Source organism: Sapajus apella, unplaced genomic scaffold (genome assembly GCF_009761245.1).
Source record: "Sapajus apella isolate SASKATOON/1434 unplaced genomic scaffold, GSC_monkey_1.0 scaffold21, whole genome shotgun sequence".
Classification (NCBI taxonomy): Eukaryota; Metazoa; Chordata; class Mammalia; order Primates; family Cebidae; genus Sapajus; species Sapajus apella.
This window is the reverse complement of record NW_022436961.1, coordinates 12,551,479-12,578,931: the sequence shown is the minus strand read 5'-3', so window position 1 is coordinate 12,578,931 and position 27,453 is coordinate 12,551,479. Positions and strand designations below refer to the sequence as shown.

General features: G+C 40.5%; 1 protein-coding gene across 1 annotated transcript; it reads right to left on the bottom strand.

Annotated features, from left to right (window-relative positions):
* Positions 1-702: 702 nt before the first annotated feature.
* Positions 703-27,453, bottom strand: PPP2CB (protein phosphatase 2 catalytic subunit beta). The gene is made up of 7 exons (XM_032288287.1): positions 26,962-27,453; positions 15,037-15,246; positions 13,010-13,183; positions 9,671-9,760; positions 9,399-9,560; positions 6,701-6,819; positions 703-1,391 (listed from the first exon to the last, which is right to left on the bottom strand). The coding sequence occupies exons 1-7, from the start codon at positions 27,061-27,063 to the stop codon at positions 1,319-1,321; spliced, it is 930 nt and encodes a 309-aa protein (XP_032144178.1). The 5' UTR covers positions 27,064-27,453; the 3' UTR covers positions 703-1,318.

Genomic DNA, 27,453 nt, shown 5'->3' with positions numbered 1-27,453 from the left:
CATGCAAGATTGTTGCATAGGTACACACGTGGCAGTGTGATTTGCTGCCTTCCTCCCCATCACCTATATCTGGCATTTCTCCCCATGCTCTCTCCCCAACTCCCCATCCCCCACTGTCCCTCCGCTATTTCCCCCCAACAGACCCCAGTGTGTAGTGCTCCCCTCCCTGTGTCCATGTGTTCTCATTGTTCAACACCCACCTATGAGTGAGAACATGCGGTGTTTGATTTTCTGCTCTCGTCGGCTGGAGATGGGATCTTGCTATGTTGCCCAGGCTCCTCTCAAACTCCTGGGTTCAAGCTATACTCTCATCTCAGCCTCCTGAGTAGCTGGGACTATAGCCATGTCCCATTGCCCTGCTTCAAGAGATTTTATGTCATTTCAAGATAGTGGGCCAAGTATACGCCTGTAATCTCAATGCTTTGGGAGGGCCACTGGAGGCCAGGAGTTTGAGATCAGTCTGAGCAACATAGCAAGATCCCTTCACTACAAAAACATTTTTAAAAATTAGCTGGGTGTGGTGGTACGTTGACTGTAGTCCCAGCTACTCAGGAGGCTAAGGGAGGAGGATGGCTTGATCCCAGGAGTTCAAAGTTGAAGTGAGCTACGACTGTGCCACTGTACTCCGGCCTAGATGACAGAGAAAGACCCAGTCTAAAAAAAGAAAAAAGTTTTCATTTAACGCATAACACAATACATGAATGTTTTTGTTTAAAATGAAAAGTTTATTTGCTGAGTACGCCAAATAGGATGCAAGCACTGTCATGACAAATATACAGAAATATGCAGATCAACATAAAACAGTAATTGTTTAAATGAAGGGAAATCTCTTTAAATGTTATGACAACATACTCCCAAGAAGAATCTTTTCTTCAGTTAATTATACATTTCAATAAAATAAAGGGTAATGGATTAGTGGAAGTTAGTTTGTGAATTTTTTTAAAAAATAAAACTCCGACTCTATTAATCCATGCCAGTTAAACACTATAACTAAAATTTCCAAATAAGTGCAAAAGGAGATGAAGCAGTTAGTTACCTTTTTTGCTTGAACAGTCCAGAGAAAAATGGTTACTATAAGTACAGCAGGCAAACTGTTAGACTGACCGCTCTAGAACATAGTGTACTAAATTTCAGTCTCAAATTGTGCATTTGCTCCTCATTAGTATGGCACATTTGGTCCATGATATGGTTTAATGCCAAGACAGATCCCAATTTATTACAGAAACACATAGATTACTGTTGCTTTTTGTTTTTAAATACATATATTTAAAAAGCCAGGTATACTTCCACATACAAAGGCAGGTTTCCCAGGAGAAATTTACAGGAAGTAGTCTGGGGTGCGTCGTGTAACATGAGGCTCCCCACGACGGGGTGCTGGGTCAAACTGAAGGCTGTAAATGGCAAAAAAAAAAAAAAAAAAAAAAAAGGGAAGCAAGTAAAGGATCTGACTTTGCAAAGCAAATAAATGAATAAAGAACAAGACACTGGAGCAGAAGCAGCAGTCCTACTTTCCCACCACTACTCTCCATCACCTAAGGCTGGAATGATCATGGGCAAGTCACCATAGACGCTCCCATCCCCACTATCTGCTTCATGGGGCTATCATGATATTTAGGAAGACAGAATGTCTGGTTTGGTGCCTGGCACAACTTTTAAATATTAAAAAGCTTAAATAAAGATTAAATAAGTTTAAATAATTATAAACAGTAATTAATATTCTTTAATAATAATATCAAATATTATTTAAAAGTAGTGAGAATAAACATACTTCTTATATCATATTTTAGGGAGAAGCATTCAGTTATTCATCAGGAAGTATGAAGTTAGTATGGGTTTTTCAGATATCCTTTATCAGGTCGAGGAAGTTCCCTTGTATGACTGTTTTCTGTTATGAAAGCCTGGTGGGTTTTTTCCAGTTGCTTTTTGTGCCTCTACTGAGATGATCATGGTTTTTTTTTTTTTTTTTTTTTTTTTGGGGGAGGGGTTTTCTCTTTTTACCCCGGCTGGGGTGAAATGGCGCGATCTCGGCTCACCGCAACCTCCGCCTCCTGGGTTCAGGCAATTCTCCTGCCTCAGCCTCCTGAGTAGCTGGGATTACAGGCACGCACCACCATGCCCAGCTAATTTTTTGTATTTCTAGTAGAGACGGGGTTTCACCGTGTTGACCAGGATGGTCTCGATCTCTTGACCTCGTGATCCACCCGCCTCAGCCTCCCAAAGTGCTGGGATTACAGGCGTGAGCCACCGCGCCCGGCCGGTTTTTTTAATCCCTTTATATTAATATCATTTACTATATTGATTTTCATGTTTTGAACCAACCTGGCATTCCTGGGATAAATCCCACTTGCTCATGGTATATAATTTTTTTTATATATTGCTGGATGCAGGCTGCTGGTATGTATGTTGAAACATTTTATGTCTGTATTCTTTTTTTTCGAGATGGAGTTTCACTCTTGAGCCCAGGCTGGGGTGTAATGCCACAAACTGGCAACCTCCGCCTCTCAGTTTCAAGCGATTCTCCTACCTCAGCCTCCAGAGTAGCTAGGATTACAGTTATGTGTCACCACGCCAGGCTAATTTTTTGCATTTTTAGTAGAGATGGGGTTTCTCCATGTTGGTCAGGCTGGTCTCAAACTCCTGACCTCAGGTGATCTACCCGCCTGAGCCTCCCAAAGTGCTGGGATTACAGGCGTGAGCTACTGTGCCTGGCCATCTATTTGTATTTGTAACAAGTACTGGTCTTTTTTTTTTTTTGCCTTTGTCTACTTTTGGTATCATGGGTAATAATGCAGGTTCATCTGACAGGATGAACCAAGTAGTCCTCCTCTTCTGTTTTTTGGAAGTGTTTGTGAAGGACTGGCATTAATTCTTTTTTATTTTTGAGACAGGGTCTCACTCTGTTGCCCAAGCTGGAGTCCAGTGGTGTGATCATAGTTCACTGCAGCCTCCACCTCCCTGGGCTCAGCTGATCCTCCCACCTCAGCTTCCTGAATAGCTGGGACTATATATAGGTTGAGCTACCAGACCTGGTTAATTTTTGTCTTCTTTGTAGATACAGGCTTTTGCCATGTTACCTAGGCTGGTCTTGAATCCTGGACTCAATCTACCTGCCCTGGCCTCCCAAAGTACTAAGATTACTGGTGAGAGCCACCACACCTGGCCAATTCCTTTTTTAAACACTTGGTGGACTTCATCAGTGAAGTCAATTGGACCTGGGCTTTTATTCGTGGGCTTTTATTTATTTATTTATTTTTTTAATTTTTTACTAATTTATTTATTTTCTTTTAAATTAAATAGAGACAAGGGCCTGCTATGTTGTCTAGGCTGGTCTCAAACTCCTGGCCTCAAGCAATCCTGTTGGCTTGGCCTCCCAAAGCTGGGATTTACAGGTGTGAACCACCACACTGGCCCCATATGTTCACATTTAAAAGGTCATGCAGATCTCATATTTCTTGAGTCAGTTTCAGCAGTTTCTTTCTAGGAATTTATCCATTTTATCTAAGTCACTTAATTTGTTGGCATATAGTTACTTATTGTATTCCTTTATAATCCTTTTTATTTCAGTAAGGTCTCTAGTGATTTGGTAATGTCTTTACTCCTTTTTATCTTGGCCAGTCTAGTTAAGGCTTTTCAAATAATCAACTTAGGGTTTTGTTAATTGCTGTCTAATGATTTCCTACTGTTTATTTCATTTACTTCTACCCTAAACTTCGTTTCATAAACTTATATCAGGTTTAGTTTACTCTGCTTTTTCTAGGTCTTCAGGTATAAAATTAGGTTACTAATTTGAAATATTTCTTTCTTTTTTTTTTTTTTTTTTTTTTTTTATTTCTAAGACAAGGTCTTGCTGTGTTGCCCAGGCTGTACTGCAGTGGCGTGATCTGGGCTCACTGCAACCTCTGCCTCCCAGGTTCAAGCAATTCTGCCTCAGCCTCCTGAGTAGCTGGAACTACAGGAACATGCCACAACACCAGGCTAATTTCTTGTATTTTTAGTAGAGATGGGATTTCATCATGTTAGCCAGTATGGTCTCAATCTCTTGACCTTGTGATTCGCCCGCCTCAGCTTCCCAAAGTGCTGGAATTACAGGTGTGAGCCACCGCGCCCAGCCAAATGACACATGTTATAGTCTAGCATGTAACTATGTTTCATGTTTACTTGAGAGGAATGTATTCTGCTGTTGTTGGGTGTTATTTTATAGACGTGAGGCATACAGTTTACAGTGTTGCTCAAGTCTTCTATTGCCTTGTTCTCCTGCCTAGTTGTTCTATCCAAGAGAAACAGTTCCTATTGTAGTTTTTCCTTGTGTAGAGGTCATACTTTCTTGTTCCTTCCATGTCTTACAATCTGTGGTTGAAAAATTGGACATTAAAGATAATATATTGCAGTTAACTCTAGAATTCATGTCATTGGGGACTGATCTTGTCTTTTTGGTGGTTTATTTTAATTTTTGTTTAGTGACTTAGCTGTAAAGTCTACTTCCACAACAGTGTACGGCCCCTGTGGCCCTGTTCAGATGTTTTTACTTGGGGTTTTTTTTTTTTTTTAAGATGGAGTTTTGCTCTTGTTGCCCAGGCTGGAGTGCAATGACGCGATCTTAGTTCACCGCAACCAACGCTTCCTGAGTTCAACCGATTCTCCTGCCTCAGCCTCCCGAGTAGCTGAGATTACAGGCATGCACCACCACACCAGGCTAATTTTGTAGTTATAATAGAGATACAGTTTCTCCATGTTGGTCCAGCTGGTCTTGAACCCTGGACCTCAGGTGATCTGCCCGTCTTGGTCTCCCAAAGTGCTGGGATTACAGGCATGAGCCACCGCACCTGGCCGTTTTTACCTGTTTTAATCTTTCGGCCTGGCTACTGAGAGGCTATCTTTGGGTACGCATAAGCCACTTACTGATCAAAGGTTGTACTTAAGCCCCCTTGGCCAGTTAGATCTTAAAGCCCACCCTAATGACCATTGGAAATGTTGTGTGACTTGCAGATTGCTATTGAAGCTGAAGGAGTTTACATTTTGGTTTCCCATTCAGCCAGGAACTAATAGCTTGGATCTTCCTTCTCCACTCAGTCCAGAGAGGATGTAACCTTGGGCATGCACATATGCTGCCAGACTGTCAGGGATGAGCATGATTTTATTTTAAAGTCTGGCTTCCTAGGAGGTGCTCCTGGGTCAGAGTAATTGATTATTCAGTCAATGATTAGAGATTGTGTTTAAGCCTCATATACCAGTGAGGGTTAAACCATTTGTTGATCAGGCTACTTATCCATTTCCTAGGGCTGCCATAACAAATTACCAAACTGTACAGCTTATATAACAACAGGGGTTTATCCTCTCAGACTTCTGGAGGCTACAACTCTGAAACTAAGGTGCTGGCAGGGCCATGCTCTCTCTGAAGGCTCTAGGAAAAATCCTTCCTAGCCTTTCCCTAGCTTCTGGTGGCTCTGGCAATCCCTGGCTGGTGGATGCATCACTCGAATCTCTGGCTTCACACAGCATTCTCCCCTGTGTGTTTCTTTTCCTCTTACTAAAAGGCCATTCGGATTGGATTTAGGCCCACTCCAATCCAGTATAATCTCATCTTTAATAATTATATCTGCAAAGATACTATTTCCAAATAGCATCTCCTTTTCCAGTTCTAGGTGGACATGAATTTTTTTTTTGGGGGGGGGGGGGGGGGAACATTATTCAACTCAGTACAATCTATGTCTGGCTTGAGAATATTACAGAATAACCCACATCCTACTCTGACTGCTCCTGAGTGCGTATGGCTAGTGCATGTGCACGGCCTTCTTGTCCCCCAGAGATGACTGTGATCCCAGAAGGGCTTTTCTTGGCTTTTTCCCTGGTGCTATCTGTTGAACAACTTGTTGCTCTGCTCTTTTGCATGTTGCTCCCAGTATCATAGGCGCCATGACAGCCCTCTTAATTGGTCTCCACCATGACATCCACTGTTTTCCACAAAGCACTCAGATTTGGAATTCTCCCTCATCTAATTAAGGTAAGGCCTCTGAGGCAGAGCTGAGGAACTTCTGTGACCTGCCTTTCCTCCTGAGCAGAACTTCTGTGCCACTGCGTACTCAGGGATACCACCTGGTTTATGAGCAGGTGCTAGGGTAACAGCATTGGGAAACCCAGCATTCTCATCTGCCGTGCATGTCTGGAGCAGAGCTTCTGGCCCAGGAGCTGGGTCAGGGAGGGGACCTCAGCCTGCCTGACGGCGTCTACCAGGAGTAGAGCGTCTGTTAACTCCAGACCAAGAGAGCTGGCATCTGATCTCTGGGAGTGAAACCACAGCTCCAACACTGGGTGAAGGGGGGATCCCTTAGCTTCCTAACTATACCCACCCAGAGTAGAGCACTTGTAGTCATTTCTGTGAGAGGAATCTGGGAGGAGTTGGAGGGAACAAGTCATAGCTCAAATACTAAGACTACTATTATTATTACTGAGATTTAGTAGGATTTCTTGAATTAACTGTTTCTCTATCTGCGATATGCCCTTAGAACAATTTCCAAAAGCTTTGAAAACTTATTTTTTAAAAATAATATTCTCCAGCCAACAGCTGTTTTTGCTGGGGAGGGAATTTGCTACACTCCTTATCCCACCATTTAAGAAGCAGAAATCTTCTACTTCTATTTTTCACATTTAAAAATTTCCTTCTGAAATTAAGTATATACAATTAAAATTTATAGTTACTCACAAGGAATATTTTAAAGTGTCATCTAATTCCATGATAGCAGCCTGGTTCCCACAACGATAACAGTAATTGGGTGCACTGAAAATGGTAACCACGTTCCGATCATGACACCAATTGTATCCCTGCAGCATAAAAACAAATTCAACATTTCATTACAGTTTTAAGATTTTGACACAGACACATTTAAAAAAAACTAAACTCAAAAACTACAAGTACCCTCTGGAAATGTAGACAGTCTACATTAGTTTATGAGGGCTCCATTTTTAACAGTTTGTGTACCTATACAGAATACTGTGCAATTCTTAGGCACAGGGTTTTGTTAAATGCAGCTCGCTAATTGTTGTTTTGCCTTATCTATGCTTAAGATCTTGGCAAGGATGTGTACTAAATTTTTCCCACGATCATAATAAATTTCTCAATTTTCCCTTATAAATTATGCCAATTTTTGCTTTATATATTTTGAAGCTATTACTAGGTAAATACAAATTTAGAATACTTTCTTCCTAGAAAACTGGGCCAGTTTTCATCAATAATCTCTTTTTATTTCTAACAATGCCTTTTATCAGAACCTACCTCATTCGTATATATATAAATACACACCCTGTATAGCCCGGGCTGGAGTGCAGTGGTGCGATCTAGGCTCACTGCAACCTCTGCCTCCTGGGTTCAAGCAATTCTCCTGCCTCAGCTTCCTGAGTAGCTGGGACTATAGGCGCATGCCACCACACTAGGCTTATTTTTTGTATTTAGTAGTAGAGACGGGATCTCGTGAACTCCTGAGCTCAAGCAATCCACCCACCTCAGTCTCCTAAAGTGCTGGGATTACAGGCATGAGCCACTGCACCTGGCCTATTTGCTATTTTTGATATTTTGATTATCTACTTGATACACCAACACACTATTCTCTAACTATTACCTCTAGTTTGTGGTTTTTTTTTCTTGAGACAAGGTCTCATTCTGTTGCCCAGGCTGGAGTGCAGTGGTATGATCATAGCTCACTGCAGCCTCAACCTCCTGGCCTCAAGTGACCCTCTCACCTCAGCCTCCCAAGTAGCTGGGACAACAGACATATGCCACCATGCCCAGCTAAGGTTTTGACTTTTTTTATAGAGATGAGGTCTCATTATGTTGCCCAGGCTGGTCCAAAACTCCTGGGCTCAAGAGATCCTCCCACCTCGGCTTCCCAAAGTGCTGGGATTATGGGCGTGAGCCACTTTGTCCAGCCAGTCATTTATGTTTTAGGTGTATCCCAAGTAACAGCTAAATTTTAATTATTTATCCAATCTGGGAGTCTCTTTTAGGCTAAAATTTTAGTCTATTTCTTAGGATCACTGGTATCATTAAATTTATTTTTACTATATAAACTTGTGTTATTTATCATGCTTACACCCTTTCTCTTTGTCTCTACTGGGCAGGTAAAGTTTTCTCTAACATCTTGAAGCCACTCCCTACTAGTCTGGAGGGGTTATGTTCCCTTTATATTCCCTTAGTAATTGTAAAACAGTTAACATTATAATGGAGAAATCTAGCAGACATCATCCTTTTTTGTTTTCCAAGACGGAGTCTTGCTCTGTCGCCAGGCTGGAGTGCAGTGGTGCAATCTCAGCTCACTGCAACCTCTGCCTCCTGGGTTCAAGCGACTGTCCTGGCTCAGCCTCCCAAGTAGCTTGGACTACAGGTGCGTGCCACCACGCTCAGCTAGTTTTTTTGTATTTTTAGTAGAGAAGGGGTTTATCATGTTGGCCAGGATGGTGTCGATCTCTTGACCTCATGATTCACCTGCCTCGGCCTCCCAAGTGCTGGGATTACAGGTGTGACCCACTGCGCCTGGCTGACATCATCTTAACCAAGCAATTAAAGTTACCACCACCAGCATTGACACAAGCAGATTTGATGTCTCAAATCTGCTTTGATATGATGCACGGAGGAGGACACACCATCTTTCTATGGCAAGACTGCCAAAAAATGCATACGATGACTCCTTAACTGCAAGGAAACGTCAAATCCTACCCGAGGGATATTTCTGTCAGATAAAATGCTCTTACTCTTCCAAAATGTCAAGAATATGGAAAACAAAAAAAAAATTAGGATTTCCACATCAAAGTAGAATGAACACAACCTAATCTTTGGATCAGATTACACACATACAGTATGCACAAAATTAAATTTTGCTATGAAAGCAATTAGTGAGATAATTAGCAAAATTTGAGTAAAGTGTTCATATTAAATAACAGTACTCTATGAACACAAATTTCCCAACTGTAGTAACTATATGGTGGTTATGTGACAGCAAGTCCTTGATTCTACAAAATATATGTAGAAAACTGGAAGTAAAAGAGTATTTGTCTGAAACAGATAGTCAAATGGTTCAGAAGAAAGTGTGAGAAATGAAGAGGAAAGGAGACACAAAATGGTAAAGCAAATACAGTAAAATATTTAGGGTCAGGAATTTGAATAAAGCATGCAGGGAATTTTGGGGTACTATTTTTGTAACTTTTTTCTAAGTCTCAATTTCAAAAATGAGTTATAATTCTGTTCTGGTCTACCAGTGCTTTCCCTACTTGCTAAAACCAGGAAGTTTTTCCTCTTTTCAGATAGGTAATAAATGGTAAAGGAATGTTTCTTAGTTAAGCCGTGATGCTTTATTACAGAAATATATATTAATCTGAAATAAAAATCATTCTATAAGGAAAGTACATACCTCCATTACAAGCTGGTGGGCACGAGAAACCAGTGTGAGACCATTGGCATGGTTAAAGGTTTCAGAAATGTCTTGTCCAAATGTGTAGCCAGCACCACGTGGTGAAATACCCCATCCACCACGATCATCTGGATCTGACCATAACAGATCACACATTGGGCCCTGGCCAATAAAATTAAGTACATGTTACAAATTATTACCAGTCACACTTTATCTTCCTCACTATGTGGTTATATTTTGTTTTCCTTTCTTCTTTTTAAAACTAAGCTTACCTCATGTGGAACTTCCTGTAAACGATCCAGGGCTCTTATATGATCCAGTGTGTCTATGGATGGAGAGAGGCCACCATGGAGGCAGAATATCTGTTCATGAATTAACAAAAGGGAATGTGTTTGCTTTATTCATTGCTAAAAGTTAACAGAGTAATGATTAAACGTGTCCGTCCAAATAGTGCAAACATTTAAACATTATTTTGTCCATCTGTTTTTCTTTATAATCCTAGATATTTTATATGGTGTTCCTTCCCCCTTCTCTGGTCAATGGTATTCCCATCCTTGGGACCTGCCATAAAATTTCATTTTCTTTCTTTCTATAGTGATGGAGTCTTGCTGTGTTGCTGAGGATGGAGTGCAGTGGCTATTCACAGGCACGATCACAGTGCAATTTAGCCATGAACTCCTGGGCCCAAGCAATCCTCGTGCCTCGGCCTCCTGAGAAGCTGGGATTACAGGAGCATGCCACTGCACCCAACTGCCTTTACAGCTTCTGTGGGTTATTGCTGATCTATACAATTTTTTGTTTCTCTTACAGCAAACACTCTGATTCCTGTTACTGGCTACAATAAATTTTCAGTTTTCTCATATTTTCTAAGTACATAATCAAGTCATTTGCAAAAATATTTTGTTGTTTCTTCTCAATGTTTATACCTTTTAATTCTTTTTATTGCTTAGTGAATTGGCCAGGACTTCTAAAACAAAATGGAATAATACAAATCTTTTGTTTTTTGTAAACCGTTTTCAAATACTGCGCTCTACATGTTCTGAATCAGAATAACACAAGTTTTAACAAGCATTTTCTTTCTTTTTCATTTTGATGAGAAGGTTTCTTTTTTTTTTTTTTGAAGGGAGGTTCGCTTTTGTTGCCTAGGCTGGAGTGCAATGGTGTGATCTTGGCTCACCACAACCTCCGTCTCCTGGGTTCAAGCAATTCTCCTGCCTCAGCCTCCTGAATAGCTGGGATTACAGGCATGCGTCACCACGCCCGATTAATTTTGTGTTTTTAGTAGAGCCAGGTTTTCTCCATGTTGGTCAGGCTGGTCTCGAACTTCCGACATCAGGTGATCTGCCCAAATCGGCCTCCCACCAAAGTGCTGGGATTATAGGCATGAGTCACTGTGCCTGGCCTGATAAGAAGGATCCAATGTTTTACTGATAGTAAAACCAGCATTTCTTTACCCACTTATTATATTTTATAAAATAACTGCTGAGTTTTGAATCATAAGTATAGGAATTTTTTTCCCAAATGATTTTGATCTGATTTTATTTTTCTGTGCGTGCCACATCTAGTTTGGCACTGGGGTTATACTAGGCATACAGTGTGAGTTTTGAATTCTCCATGTTTTCCCAAGTTCTAGAACACAGAAATTGTTTGTTCCTTAAAGGTTTGGTAGAATTGGCCTATAAAACTATCTAGACCTGGTTACTATTGGTAGTTTACTTATATTGGACTAATTTCTGCAAGCCCATTTTAATAATTGGTATTTTACTATAGTAAGCGTCATTCCGCTTTTCAAATGTAGTGCAGTAAAGCTGCACCTATTCTTGTGATACACGAGCTTCTGTACAGTTATAATCATACTTTATTATATTCCTAGAGCTTTGTGTCCTCCCTCTTTTCTTCTAGATCAGTTTTGTCCACTATTTATTTCTTTTCTGATAACTTTTCAGAAAGAGCAAAAGGAAGAAAGAGAGGAGTGGAGGAAGGAAAAAATACACAAAAGCTCTACTAATGCACCCATTTTAAAAACTAGATCCTTCATCAAAACTGATAGGCTATCTTTTAAAAATCATTCTGTCCAGTAATTTTATTATTTAATGAAGACTATGTTGCTTCAAAACAATTAAAAACAACCTTAATTAAAATTTAACATCTTTCAAATTCACATTTTCTTTTAACAAGTCTATGCAAAGTATTGTACTTTCAAATTAATCATGGCAGTGTCCAAAATCATGGCTGAGAAAACAGACTGTCAGGATTACACAGAGAAGGTTATAACCAAATTATATTCCCATGAGCAGTCTAAGAGAGTATTTATTACACTCTTGACAACTTTTATAATTAATAATTAATAATTATAATGGATTTTTATAATTTAAGAATTACAGCATTTTATTATATATTTATTTATTTTATTTTTTGGGATGGAGCCTTCCTCTATCACCCAAGCTGGAGTGCAGTGAAGTGATCTCAGCTCACTGCAACCTCTGTCTCCCAGGTTCAAGTGATTCTCCTGCCTCAGCCTCTCGAGTAGCTGGGACTACAGGTGTGCACTGCTATGCCCGGCTAATTTTTGTATTTTTAGTAGAGATGGGGTTTCTCCATGTTGGCCAGGCTGGTGTTAACTCCAGACCTCAGGTCATCTGCCCACCTCGGCCTCCCAAAGTACTGAGATTACAGGCATGAGCCACCTTGCCCAGCCTATGTTTTGTATTTAAATTTAAACCAGTTCATGCTTACAGTGATTACCTCTAGAAATTGAGAGAATAGGAAATTTGCATAATTTCTTTTTATACCTTTGACTGCTTCATGGTATGTCTGCACTACTTGTTATAGGCAGAAATAGCATTTGCTTCTTTTTCCTTTTTTTTTTGTTCTTTGAGATGGGGTTTTGCTGTTGCCCAGGCTAGATAGCAGTGGTATGATTACGGCTCACTGTAGCCTCAAATTCCCAAGCTGCAGAGATCCTCTTACCTCAGCTTCCTGAGTAGCTAGAACCACAAGCACGCACCACTATGCCTAGCTAATTTTTAAATTTTTTTGTAGAGACAGGGTCTCACTACATTGTCCAGGCTGGACTTGAACTCTTGGACTCAAGCGATCCTCTTGCCTTCGCCTCCCAACAAACTAGCCATTGTGCTCAGCCAAGCATTCACTTCTCACGGAAGAAGGTATAATATGCAATGTAACATTTGCAATTTCCAGAAAAACGGGAATGAAAAGTTTTTCATGGTAACCAGCACTGTGTGTATATGCAGAGAAAGTTTTAAATAACACCATGCTTTACTAGTACTATACATCAGTGTCTTAAGCATTTATTTATAATGTTTATCGATATCTTAAGCACACAGCATATTCTTTGGTCAAAAGATTTACACACATATCTGAGAACAACAGGAAAATTTGCTGGTCCAAATGTACACGAAACTTATCCACTTCCCTGCTTTGAAATTTTAAGTATAAGGGAAGGAGGAGGAAAAGGCCAAAGAGATGCAGAAACACATGTCATGTAAATCTAGACCCTAACTTATCAATAGTCAATCTTTGCCTTCATTTACCTCCTCCCTGCCTCATTTTCTTTTAACAAGTAAGATGTAAAGCACACACATACATACCTGTCCATCTACTAAAGCTGTAAGTGGAAGATAATCAAAGAGATCTGTAAAATACTTCCAAACATTGGCATTCCCATACTTTCGCAGACATTCATCATAAAAGCCATATACTTGAGTAATTTGTCGGCTTTCGTGATTTCCTCTCAATATTGTAATGCGTTCTGGATAACGCACCTGGAAGAAAAGGAATGAAATCACATAGTAAAATCAGATTTTTACCAGTGTCATGTGAAGCACATTAGTCTCTGATCCATTTTTAAAAATGGCTCTTTTGGCCACCAGTAAAATTAAATGTTAATTTCATTTTCAAAATAAAATACTTGCTTATTCATAACCAGGTCTTACTGGTTAACATTTGACATGTTTGTTATAATCATCCTTTTTCATCATGTTTATACCACTCTCATCAAAACCTTTAACTAATACTTATATTACTATTATAAATTTGTATCTGATACTGTTTCTATTATCTTCTTCATCATCAAAGTATTACTTTTCTAAATCTTTCCAGAACACTATGACTTCTTAGTGCTGAATGAACAGTGAAAATCACAGGTTTGAAACTGAGACAAACTCCTCTACTGATTAACTTCTTCCCTTTTCAATTTGTATGTCCCACAGGAAGATTGGATTTGCCAATAATAACACAAAAACAGGCCCTTGACAAAACTGGGCAAGATTTCAAATGTATTAATAGTTTCCTTTCTATTACAAAACAAAAACATAAGCAACTAGTCAGGAATGTGTCTGATAAGAAATATGAAAAAGCACTGGATTCTGCAAATCAAGCAAAAAGCTGCAAGTATAGACTTCAATTCATACATATTTTACTAAGCATATGTTATGTGTCTAACATAAGTTTGGTGCTACAAAGCCAGGTGCCAGGTCTACACAAGTACAGTCATGAGCTGTGCAACGTTTCTGTTAACAATAGATTACATGTATAATATTGGCTGGAGCAACAGACTATACCACACAGCCTTGGTGTGGAGTAGGCTATACCAGCCAGGTTTGTTTAAGTTCAAAAGGTGACAAAATTTATGGAATGCATCATTCCAAGATAACAAAATCACCTAATGGCACATTTCTCAGAATGTCTGCCTGTAGTTAAGTGACCCATGACTGTGTAATATATGTGTTCTGCTGTTGAGGGTCTAATCTCACCAAGGAGATATGTAAAAGAAGTAATACAAGGCAATAAGCCACTTTTGCAGCATAAAAAGGGCTGGGAGAATTAAGTTTCCTCATAGTAATTTAGAGCAGAAGGAATAAGGCTAAAATGGTTGAAGGATACATGGAAGAAGTGAGACCTGAGCTGAATCTTGGCAGAAAGCCTAAGAAATCAGGGGCAGAGTAACCTCATGGGGGAAATCGAATAAGGAAATAAACAGACTCAAGAGCACCGAGTAATAAGAAACTGATATGAGGTGGAATTTATGCTACCAACCACGGGCAGGCAAATTCAGTCTAGAGTATAGAAGGCCAGGCAAGGAGTTTGAGTTTGATTCTATAGGCAACAGGCAATCAAGAGGAAGTAACAATATAAAAGTGTCAAATAAGAGATTTCATCAGCCAGCATATGCCAGGTGGACTGGGGGGGTGGGGGAGGAGAATCAGACCTTAGAGGCAGAAATATTAGTTACTAAGCCATTGCAACAATTGAACTCTGAAATGATAAATGGTGTGGTAAAAATAGTAAGACACAGGAATAACAGACTTTTCAAAACAAGGATTTTAAAAGAGCTATTTATTGACTCAATATGACCAATAATATGGCGGGTAATCCAAGACTTCAGCTATGGACTACTCCAGAGAGTGATACATTTACCAGGAATACACACAAGTTAATGTATCCTTTTCACCTCTCCTTAAAAAAGATGTAAAACCAATTATTTTAAGGGGCTATAAACTGAATGGATAAAACAGATGATATACAATCCTGTCATTCTTGCCTTTTGCCTGGTTTAAAACTTGAAAACAAACAAACAAACAACAACAAAAAAACAACTGAATTTCAATAATCATACCTTCAATGCTACAAGAAGAGTCACAGTCTCCACTGAATAATATCCTCTGTCTACATAGTCACCCATGAATAAGTAGTTTGTATCTGGTGATTTTCCACCAATTCTAAAGAGTTCCATAAGATCATGAAATTGACCATGCACATCTCCACAGACAGTAACAGGGCAACGAACCTCTTGTACATTTGATTCTTTTGTTAAAATTTCCTTTGCCTGTTAGAAAAGTGAAATCAACAATTAAAAAAAAAAATTCTATCACAAAGTTAAAGTATCATTTCTTATCCATTAAAAGAAAATTTTGGGGAAAATAACACTTGAAACATGCCTTATAAAAACATACATGAAAAGCAAACCACAATGAGATACCACTTTATTAGAAAGGCTATAATAAAAAAGACAGTTAATAAGTGTTGCAAACATGTAGAGCAATTGGAACCCTCATACACTGCTGGTAGAAATGCAAAATGGTACAGCTGCTATGGAAAACTGTCTGGCAGTTCCTCCAAAGTTAAACCTAAAATTACCATATCATCCAGCAGTTCCGCTCCTAGGTATATACTTGAGAGAAATGAAATCTGGTTTATACATGTTCATGGCAGCATGATTCGTAGCAGCCAAAAAGCAGAAACCACCAGATGTTGATCAACCGATAAATGGACATAATATATCCATACAATGGAACAGTTATCCAGCCATGAAGAAATGAAGTACTGATACATGCTACAACTTTGAAGACATTATGCTAAGTACAAGTCAGTCAGTCACAAATGGTCACATAATGTACAATTCCATTTACATGAAATGTCCAGAATAGGCAAATCTCTGAGGCAGAAGTTCTGTGTTTTAAAAAGAATAATCTTATTATTCGCAAGTTTAAAAAGTTAATGAAGAAAAAAGTCACAAGTTATTCAAATTCTTGTGTAAACATTATTACATCAATTTATAGGCCAACCTTGAATACCTTTATTCCAATTATTTTATATTTATAGAATTAAGTTAGAACACACTAAGGTGGTCCTGAAGTACAGAATTTACGCTTAAACACTGGCAAAAAAAAAAAAATGTTCTGACTAAATCAAAGTTCACTAACAGCTCATCTATCTAGCCTCTTTGCCTGTAATAGCAAAAGACCCCAGAATCAGGAAGAAAAATTTAAAAGCCTCGGAAGTAAAAAAACAAGACATCATAAAAGTGTATGTACCTCCCCACTAAACCACCAGAAGAATCTCTTAGGCCTTATTCTGGGCCTACTGTTACCTACAAAATTCCAACAAGCTATTTACCGAGTTTCCAGGTCCATGACAAATTAGAAACAGAAAACCATGAAAATAAGAGGAAGAAACAACCGGATGGCTAGAGTAGTTAAAACAACACAGGGCAACCGGGAGTGGTGGCTCATGACTGTAATCCCAGCACTTTGGGAGGCAGAGAGGGGAGGATGGCTTGAGTCCAGGAGTTTGAGACCAACCTGGGCAACATACTGAGACCTCTGGTCTTTACAAAAAATTTAAAAAATAGCTGGGTGTGGTGGTGTGTCCCTATAGTCCCAGCTATTTAGGAGGGAGGGGTGGGAGGACAGCTTGAGCTGGGGAGTTCAAGGCTGCAGTGAGCCATGGTTGCACCACTTTGTACTTAACCCTGGGCAACAGAGTGAGACAGAGAAAAAAAGGCAACACAGCACAATAAAAGTCAAACAGGATGAAGCTTAAGGTAGAGCCCAATAAGTACATGACAGCTCAGACTGGTGGGTCAGACTGGTGGGTGAGTGCAACTGTAGGAACAGACAATTCTCTGCCCCTTCAGTGATTTGATAATCCGAAGAATATTTGAAAACTTGAATTTTGAGTTTCATTGTATGCTCCTGCTGCTGTGCATTTTTGTCAATAGACTTTAACACTAAGCTGAGGGATACTCAACCTGTAGTGATTTTCAAAATACACAATAGTTTGTATACACACTGTAGGAATCACAAAGTTACTCTAGCCCCAGATTACTTTGTGCCAACTGGATGCACCCAGCATAGACTTTTAATCTGAAGCAACTCTAAACAGGATGGACAATGGCAAGTTCTGCTCTAATGGAACTGTTCTCTCCAGTGTTCTAAAACATTTCTAAGGTATAATTTTGACTATATCTCTATAACTTCCCTTAATTTCTGCAAAGTGCTCATGCTTGGTTTTCCAGCTTTCCTTTTGTTTCCAGTCTACTACATTTTCTTCTATAAATGCCCTTTCTGCTTATAGCCTGGTAGGATTCCCAAGAGTTACGAACAATATAGCCCATACTTTCTTCTCCTTGCCTGTAAGTAATTAGAATGAGATTATATGCACTGAAGTCTTCCAGAAAACATGGGATTTTCAGTTTTAATCTAATTATATAATCTTAAGGCCTTTATAGCCTTCGGTTTCTTTTCCTGAGATCACAAATTAAACAATAATTTTATCAGAAGCCAAGTTTATTCCACAGACAGTTCCTAATACACCACAAACATTCCGCACCCCATGTTTTTTTGCATATGAAGAACATGGCCGAGGAGATATACAGAAACATAATAATGGTTGTCTGGGAGGTGGGAGGGCAGTGGATAGGGAAGGTGGGTGGAGTGCATTTGCTTTCTTTCCTACCTTTCTGAGGTCTTGCAATTTTTTTTTTTTTTTTTTTGAGACAGGGTCTTGCCCTGTTGTCCAGGCTGGAGTGCAGTGTGTGAACATGGCTCACTGCAGCCTCAATCTCCTGGGCTCAATCAGTCTTCCCACCTGGGCCTCCCAAAATGCTCAGATTACAGGTCTGAGACACCGCGACTGGCTGATGCTCGAAATTTTAAAAAACAAATTCTGTATTACGTTTTCAAACGAAATAAGCCTGACTTCTTAAACTTCAAAACAAATTCCAGATGGTAGTAATTATAAAAACCACTACAGCGTTATATCCACACAAGGGGATTTTATTCAGCAATAAAAAGAAATGAAAACATGGGTTTTCATGGAACCCATATTTTCCAGACACATGCTGCAATATGCAGGAATCTTGGAAATCTTATGCTAAAAGAAAGAAGCCAAATACAAAGACATAACCCTGGAAATGAAATTCAAATCAAAAGTACAGAGAAGAGGCTGAGCGAGATGGCTCACGCCTGTAATCCTAACACTTTGGGAGGCTGAGGCGGGCAGATCATTAAGTCAGGAGTTCGAGACCAGCTTGGCCAACATGGTGAAACCTCACCTCTACTAAAAATACAAAAAATTAGCTGGGTGTGGTGGCAGGCGCCTGTTAAGTTCCCAGCTACTCAGGAGGCTGAGGCAGGAGAATCGCTTAAACCTGGGAGGTGGAGGTTGCAGTGAGCCGAGATTGCACCACTGCACTACAGGATGGGTGACAGTGCGAGACGCCGTCTCAAAAAAAAAAAAAAAAGTACACAGAAGAACCAACTGTGGGAATGCTGACAATGCTGCTGTTGGAGAGACCCCAAATATGCAGCTAGGAACTCAGCAACATGCATAAACTTAGTGACATAAAGAAGTGAAAATGCAAACTTAACGCATAAATGAGGAAAATGATTTTGATGAGAGGATAAAGATACACCAGAGGAAGTGATGCTAGCAAAAATCTCCTTCATAGTATTCTCATAGGTATTCCATGACACTGAAAACACAAAGGAGGCTGGGGGCAGTGGCTCACATCGCCTGTAATCCCAGCACTTTGGGAGGCTGAGGCAGGAGGATCACTTGAGCCCAGGAATTCAAGATCACCTTGGACAAACATGAGGAGACACTGTTTCTACAAAAAATGAAAAAAACTAGCCAGGTGTGGTGATGTATTCCTGTAGTCTCAGCTACTCAAGAGACTGAGGTGTGAAGACAGACGGAGTCCAGGAGTTCAAGGCTGCAGTGAGCTATGATCACGTTACTGCACTCCAGCCTAGGCAACAGCAAGACCCTCCCTTTAGAGAAAAAAAAAAAAAAAAAAGGCAGCTTCCTGGACCTGCCCAAGACATAGTCAATCAGTCTCTGGAATGGAGTCAAGGAACCTGGATTTTTTATTTCCTTCCCAAGTGATTCTTACATACACTTAAAAGTTGAAGGAAAACACGGACAAATTACATAAAAATGCTAAAACTTGCACAGTAAAAATTATACACATACAAACTAGAAAAGAATATTTTGAACATTTAAAAATTGCTAACTTTTAATTTCAAAGAATTTATACAACCAAGAAAAGACAAAATACAGTTTTTTTTTTCCTTTTTGAGACAGCCTCATTCTGTCGCCCAGGCTGAAGCGTATTGACACAATCTTGGCTCACTGCAGCCTCTGCCTCTTGGGTTCAAGAGATACCCCTGCCTCAGCCTCCTGAGTAGCTGGGATTATAGGCGCATGCCTCCATGCCCAGGTAACTTCTGTAATTTTGGTAGTGACAGGGTTTCACCATGTTGGTCAGGCTGGTCTCGAACTCCTGATCTCATGATCTGACCACCTTGGCCTCCCAAAGTGCAGGGATTATAGGCGTGAGCCACCGTGCCAGGCTGACAAAATACAAAATTAAAACAAAAAAAGAATACGCCAACTCAACTGGAAAATTCCCTCACACTGTACACACTCCACAATTCTGATAAATCTATCCTTGTTTTCTTCATGTATTTTGGTATTGCCATGTATTTTTATTAAGGTTCTTGTCCCTTAGAATTTGTTATGGAATAAAAATCTGTGTAGTAAAGAATTAACCTCATCCAAAAAGAGATCTGGCCTTTGCCCCTTGGATTTTCTGCTTGGTAGAAAGTCACTCTCTGCCTGGGGGCTCTGACCTGCAGACGGTTAACAATGTGACTTATGATGCGGGCTTTGGGTGACTCCATTATCAGTTTGGTCTCTGGAGGACTGGAGACTACAGATGTCAGTCCCTCTTGTACTCTGCCCTATGTGTCTCTTCCCTTGGCTTAAATTGTACTAATTCCCTGTAATAAACCATAATCATGGCGATAACAGCTTTAAGAGAGTTCTGTGAGTCATTCCCGTGAATCACTGAACCTAAGAGTAGTTCTGGGAACCCACTGAACTTGTAATTGGTGACAAAAGTGAGGCAGTCCTGGGGAGAGTTCTCTGTAATTTACAGTTCACTAAACTTTCTTTTTTATTTGTCTGCTGTTCTGAAGGTACATCACGACTAAACTTTTGAAGATGGTGTCAGAGGTGAGAACAGTATTAGGGACTGTGCCAACTCTTGCAAAATTCTTTTTTATTACAAAAGTAAACCACATTATAAAGAATTTGGGAGGTTTTCTATGACCACCTTAGTAAAAAAAAAAAACAGCCTCTTGAATTCAAGCCCATCACTGTCCCCATCTTTTGCTTTTTCTTTCCAGCAAGAATCACTGCCTGGTGTTCATTAATGATGTCCCCTCTTCACAGCTGAATCTCTAGCACCTTGAACAGTCTGGTACATAATGGTTCAACTCAACTCTGTGGCATGTATGGGATAAATACATAGTGGCAGGATTTTGTCAACCACTCCTTTCCTTTCTTCCTCAATGCCCACAGGAACAAGCGCCTCTCTTGTTACTCAAGCCAAGTCGAGAATGCACTGAACCAATTCTGAATGCTCCTCATCCAGGACATAAATATCATGTGGAACTCTTTTAAAGGAAGATGAAACTTAATTATTTCCCTCTCTATAAAATGAGTTTTTGAGCAAAATTAAACTACCGCCTATACACTCTACCTTGCACATTAAAAAAAATCCAATTATGCTATAAAGTTAATTAAAATAAGCTTTCTTCTAAGACTGAATAGGTGAGAACACTTAAATTCACTTCCCCATCCCAGTCTCAAAATAAAAACGATTGTATTTGTATAAAATATTCACGTAATAGATCTACGAAGGAGATTTTTGCACATTTTTGGCGTAACATAATGCTATTATAGCAGAAGTCAAGAATCTCAGGTTGCGCCTCAGGATTGTCTTTTAATTCTTTTGATAACAAAAGTACCTCAGTCAAAAAACAGTTTACAAGGAATGATTACAGACATTTTAAATTACAAAGGACACAAGAGCAAACCAGTTCTAAGCTTGAGCTCTTGAGCTCTCCCATTCTCCAGAAAGGAAACGGAATCCGTAATACACAGAACTCCAGGACTAATATGATTATTAATAAAATTTAGACTTGAAAAGTAACATACGTTAAGGAAGAAAAGATGTCTTCATGCAAGTTTCTTTAAACAATCTGGATTAGGTTTGACTTCACTACATTTACTTGAAGGCAATCAGTTCAAAACAATAAAAAATTTCTATTTAATACAGACTCAGATTTCTCATACAGATTATGTCTGTAATTTTAATAACATTCTTCCTATAAAACACTACATTCAAAAATAATCTAGGAAAATAAATTAAGCATTAATTCCATCTCCAATTTCTGGCATTTTCATTTCCATTTCCTTTTACCAAAGAAGGGCTTCATTCACCAAGTCTTTTATAGCATTTGTACTGAAGAAAAGACTGTGAAGACAAAATTTCTGCAGGATCTTCAAATAAGAATAAAAGGCACATACTGCAAGTAAAAATATACAATGAAAAGAAATTTTACACTGTAGGTATGTAATCTGACATGTCATATATAAAGTAGAAAAATGTAAGAAAGTCCACTTTCCCGTCATTAGCAATAGTTCATGCTAGCCTAGTTTGATTTAATTTACCTGTCCACTAAGAGAGGCTGGCTTAGGTAAGCAAGTTCAGTCACTAGAATTGGGTCTTAAGCCTCTAGTTCACTGCACTCATGCCATTCCTCCTTACAGTAAAAAAAGGAGCTATTTTCTTTATCACTGTATTTTAGACGTTATCAATGGGCCCCCAAAGCTGGCACTAATTTTTGCTCAGGTGTGGTTAAAAATGGAAGTACAGTTAGGCATTTTGCTGGTGAAGACCACTATTTTTATTTTTTAAAGCTGTAATCAATCACAGAAAGTAATCTAAAAATTTTTTCTCAATTCACAAAAATCACTCATTTTTGCCAGGGTCTGATCTTCATTAAGATGGTTTTGGGCATTCAGGAACAAGGACTATTTCACATTAGTGTAAGTAGGCACCAATGTGAAACAAGCACTATTTCACATTAGGAGTAAGTCATAGCCTAAAGATATTGCTGCTTATTTCAAGGCTAACGCCAGGACTCAGAAACATTTCCATCAGTTCAATATAAAATTTACATTATTTATACTCCTACACAAACCTCAATATTTTTCTCAATAGGTGCTTTATAATCGTCAGAATAAAGATCTACCAGCACACAAATTGGCTGAATTTCCCTCCCCACCTAAAGAATCATCACCAAGGTTCTTCAGTTATATAGAATGTATCAGGTCAAAGAGCTTAACATTTTTACTCTTTCTGAGACAAGAGTTAAATATAGTTCTAGTTACAAAGTGTCCTTATCAGTGCTAGCCTGGCTCTCTAGGCACACAATCTTCTAAAATAACTGCATACTGCTGATGCAGGAATGAATCACAGAAGCAATTTCTCTGCACACAAAAGAGGAGTCAAATTCACAATCAGCTTCAAAAGCTGGATTGCTAATTTAAGTTAGTGTTAAGAGCTAGTCTTCTCAGAAGACGTGCCTTGCTATTTTATGCAAACAATTTTTCACTAGGCAGAAATTAACCTTGGAAGCCAGACACATCATACCATTCATACTCTTATTTTTTGTAGTCATTCACCCACTGGCACTAGGATGGATTTTTGCTACTACCTCAAAATAGGCCTTTACTAGTACTACTCTGGTCTTGATTTCAGTGGACTCCTTCAGTTTTTGGGGAATCTGAGTTAGAATAGAAATTTAAGGGAAAAACCACCATCATACAATGGAACTTTCTATAGAATAGTATTTCTAATAGAATAATTAAAAAAAAAAATAACCCAAAATCTAATCACAAGGAGTTAAATAACGATGATTTATATAATTAGGTTTGACTTTTATTTTTCTCATACATTCTTTCTATATGCCTACCATTCTTACCCCAGAAAGGTAGGGCAAGTATTAAGTAGACCAAATCAGGAGTAAAGTTACTTCACATAACTGCTATTAATCCCAGTACTCTGTGGTTCACATTACAGAGACCTTTTCAGGGTTCTAGAGCTACTATATATAAAAATCTCCTTTAAAGTACATTTACCACAGAAGAGTCACATCAGCACATCTATTTATTTTGCATTTTTTTACAAAAGAAAATGGGTAATACTTAAGATTAAAACGTTCAGCCTTTCTTCATTTAAAGTTCACTGAGTGCTTACTTCTCATTAGGACTTTACATGGCAGCCTTTCTTCATTTAACATTCACTGAGTGCTTACTTCTCATCAAGACTTTACATGGACAATATATATATATTTTTTAAACTACACTCTGTCACCCAGGCTGGAAGTGCAGTGGTATGATCATTGTTCACTGTAACCTCTGTCTCCCAGGGATTCTTGTGCCTCAGCCTCCCAAGTAGCTGGGAGTGCAACACTACACCCAGCTCTTTTTTTTTTTAAAGTTAGATGCAGGGTTTGGCCATGTTGGCCAGGCTGGTCTCAAGCTCCTAGTCTCAAGTGATTTACCTGCATCAGCCTCCCAAAGTGCTGAGATTACAGGCGTAAACCACTGTTCCTGGCCAATGGGTAGTATCCTAGCACGTACAAACAATCCCGGAGGGCTGGTACATAGTGTCATAAGGAATGAGAGGTGTAGAGAGACTGACAGCTAGCAAGCTGTGAAGCAGGACTGGAACTCAGACAGGCTGAATGCTGCATTTGTTGTGTATGAACAAGGAGGATGGGGTAGGGAAACAAACTGGAATTAGGGACTAAGGTCTGAAAACATATATACACATACACACACAAACCACAAAACTAGGTCACAGCTGCCAGAGAGAGATGCAAAACTAAACATGGCTCAAAAGAGTAGAAAGAAATGAGTATTATCACACTTCTCCATCTCATTGGCAACTCCATCAATGGGGGTAGAGGACAAAAAGTAATGAATTTCACTAACAAATATTTTTGCGGATAAGTACAAATATTCAAAGAAAAAAATGGGCTGGGAGTGGTGGCTCACTCCTGCAATTCCTGCACTTTGGGAGGCCAAGGCGGGAGGATCACTTGAGCTCGGGATTTTGAGACGAGCCTAGGCAACATGATGAGATCCCATACAAAAAAATAAAAAAATAATCCTGTTGCAGTGACACCTGTCTGTGGTCCCAGCTATTTGAGGGGCTGAAGTGGGAGGATCTCTTGGGTCCTAGAGGTCAAGGCTGCAGCAAGTCATGATTGCCCCACTGTACTCCAGCCTTACTGACACACCAAGACTGTGCCTTAAAAAAAAAAAAGCTAGTAAGATACAAAAAAATTTTTTTTTTTTTTTCTTTTTTTGAGATGGAGTCTCACTCTGTTGCCAGGCTGGAGTGCAGTGGCGCAATCTCAGCTCACTGCAACCTCTATCTCCTGGGTTCAAGCGATTCTCTTGCTTCAGCCTCCTGAGTAGCTGGGACTACAGGCACACACCACCACGCCAAGCTAATTTTTTGTAATTTTAGTAGAGACTAGGTTTCACCATATTGGCCAGGATCTGCCCACCTCAGCCTCCCAAAGTGCTGGGATTATAGGCATGAGCCACTGTGCCTGCCCAAGACAATCTTAAATATACCTATAAAGTCCTAGGAACTGTTAGTCTGATTTATTTAGGAGCCGAAGTAAAAAAAAAAAATATCTCTTGACAAATACAGAAAGCTTCACAAGTGACTGACACTCCGGTGTGATTATTTCAAGGTACAGTAGTGGTACACTATTCTTCTCTAGGAGTTCATCTTAAAATTATTAGAAAGTCAATGGGGGCTGTGCACCGGGTTCACGCCTGTAATCCTAGCACTTTGATGGACTGAGGTGGGCGGATCACTTGGGGCCAGGAGTTCGAGACTAGCCTGGTCAACATGGCGAAATCCCATCTCTACTAAAAATGCAAAAATCAGCAGTGTTGGTGGTGTGCACCTCTAATCCCAGCTACTCAGGAGGCTGAGGCAGGAGGATCCCTTGAACTCAGGAGACGGAAGCTGCAGTGAGCAGAGATGGCACCACTGCACTCCAACCTCTGTCTCAAAACAAAAACAAAAAGAAAACAACAAAAAAAGAAAGTCAATGGGAAAAACAGATTCAACTAACACTTTGCCCATAATCTGCATTCTAATGTTCATAGCAAGGTTAACTGACTCAGCTCATTTCAAACCTGTACATTTCACTACACATTAGAGTTTGAGAAAGATATTTAAAGTATAAATTGTAATACATAATAAAATGAATGTTGACTGAAGCCACAGGTAAGCAGTTCGTTTTAGAAAAAGAAAAATACCACTTGTTTGGCATTTCTATTTACAAAAATAAATCCTTCTGTGTTAACCAATAGTTATTTAATACATAAAGGTCCCGGGCAACATTACACCCGTTAAAAACACTATTTTAACTTAACACTATTAGTGCTTCTTTTCTAAGTAAATTTCATGATTTTAAGAGTGTCCTAAAATAAGACTAACAAAAATTTGTCCTTTTCCAGTGTACTTCTGCGATATCATGATTTCCAAGCGTTACGGTAAAAAAAAAAAAAAAAAAAAAAGTACAGATTATGTTAAAAATAAATAACCTTGTTACTTCATGGACTTCAAGTGGAAATTTTTAACATAAAAATACATGAAAATTATTTAGTCCATCTTATAAAGGATAAATGTGGAAAACTAGACTTTAAAGATGGAGAGATGGAAATAATTCCACAGGTTAAGAAAACAACGGATACAGAATTTATAAAATGATCACTTTACACACTCACGAACGATGTACAAGAAAGAATTGATCACCTGCATTATTCTTTGGAAAAAACTTTGTTAAAAACGAAAATAATTGTCTGAAAAGTGCTATCATGCGTGAAAACACACACTCCACATCATTTTCAGCAAACACGGTTCCCAAACTCAAGACCCGCTCTCGTCTCTGAAAATCAATGCTTTACTACCAAAAGCGAGTGAAGGCAAAGACCAGTCACCATCTGTTTTCACCAAAGTCAACCTCTATTTTAAAAATCGCAGTTGGCCATCACGCCTACCTCTCCACAAACAAACGCTTGACACATTAAAGAGCCAGGAATTTTTTTTTTCTTTTTTCGGAGACAGGGTCTCGCTCTGTCGCTCAGGCTGGAGTACAGTGGCGCGATTTCGGCTAATTGCAGCCTCCACCTCCTGGGTTCAAGCAAACGAATAGCTGGGACTACTGGCACACGCCACCATGCCCCACTAATTTTTTAAAAAATTTTTTTTGTGGAGATGGGGCCTCACTACGTTGACCAGGCTGCTCTCTTAACTCCTGGACTTAAGCAATCCTCCAGCCTCAGCCTCCCGTGAGTTAGTGATTTTTGAGATGCCCCGTTCGCCTGACAAAAAGTCTACATTAATTAACAAGTTCATTAGTAGGCACGACATTCTGGTTAAATTTAGGTGCATTTTTAGAGACAGCATTGCTCCTTTTCGGACACCGCTCTCGCCAGCCCACTCGGGACATGCTGGAGTGGCAGGAACTCCCCAGGGGAGTGCAGGCAACCTGACCAACATCAGGCTCGACTCCTGGGGGCGCGTTTCCCTGCCCATCCACACCCGAGTCCCCACGCCCGGGATCTGGGCCACCGGCCGCGGGCGTGGGGCGTGTCCCGCGCCGAGGCAGAGGAGCCGGACCAGGGCAGTCCAACGCTCCAGTCCCTGACCGGCTGGGCCCGCCGCCTGAATGGACGCCGGAGCGGCAACACCGCAGGCCCTTGGTGGGCCAAGCCAGGCCGGGAGCGGACGGGCCAGGGACATGCAGGAAAGCTGCGGCCGCGGCTTGTCCCAGCCTCGCGCTCCCGCACTTGCCCCTCACGGCGCCCTCACCTTCTCGCACAGCGTCCGCACTTGGTTCTCGTTCAGCTGCTTACACTCGTTCAGCTGCTCGACCCACTGGTCCAGCTCCTTGGTGAACGCCTTGTCGTCCATGGCGGCCCGATCCCGATGCGGGTCCCGAGCCCCTGCCCCGCCGCCGCCCTCCCCCCACCCCACCCGCCCCCGGCCCCGGCCCCGGCCCCGGCGCCGCTCCCTTCTCCCTCCGCCGCCGCCGCCAGATCCCACTGGGGGAAGACGGAGCCGGGGAGGGCGGCCGTGGGCCCCGCGCCCCGCCCAAGCCCAGAAGGCGGCTCCAAGCGCGCGGCCTGGAAGAGACCCCTGCCCGCCCTTCCTCGCCTGGCCGCGCGCCGCGCGAGTCGGTGAAGGACGCGGGGAGGTGCCGGGGAGCGCGCCGCGGGTTCTTGGCCAACTCCCGCTGGACTATGGCCGTCCGCCGCCACCTCACGCCCGCCGGCCTCTCCCGGTTATCTTTCCCCTTCTCTC

Excerpts from the sequence above, each read along its gene's own strand:
- PPP2CB (XM_032288287.1), bottom strand. The coding sequence starts at position 27,063 with ATGGACGACAAGGCGTTCACCAAGGAGCTGGACCAGTGGGTCGAGCAG. Across the intron at positions 6,820-9,398 it reads CCCACCAGCTTGTAATGGAG|GGATACAATTGGTGTCATGA; the intron begins GTATGTACTTTC and ends TTTATGCTGCAG. Across the intron at positions 1,392-6,700 it reads GACACTTTAAAATATTCCTT|CCTTCAGTTTGACCCAGCAC; the intron begins GTGAGTAACTAT and ends TGCCATTTACAG.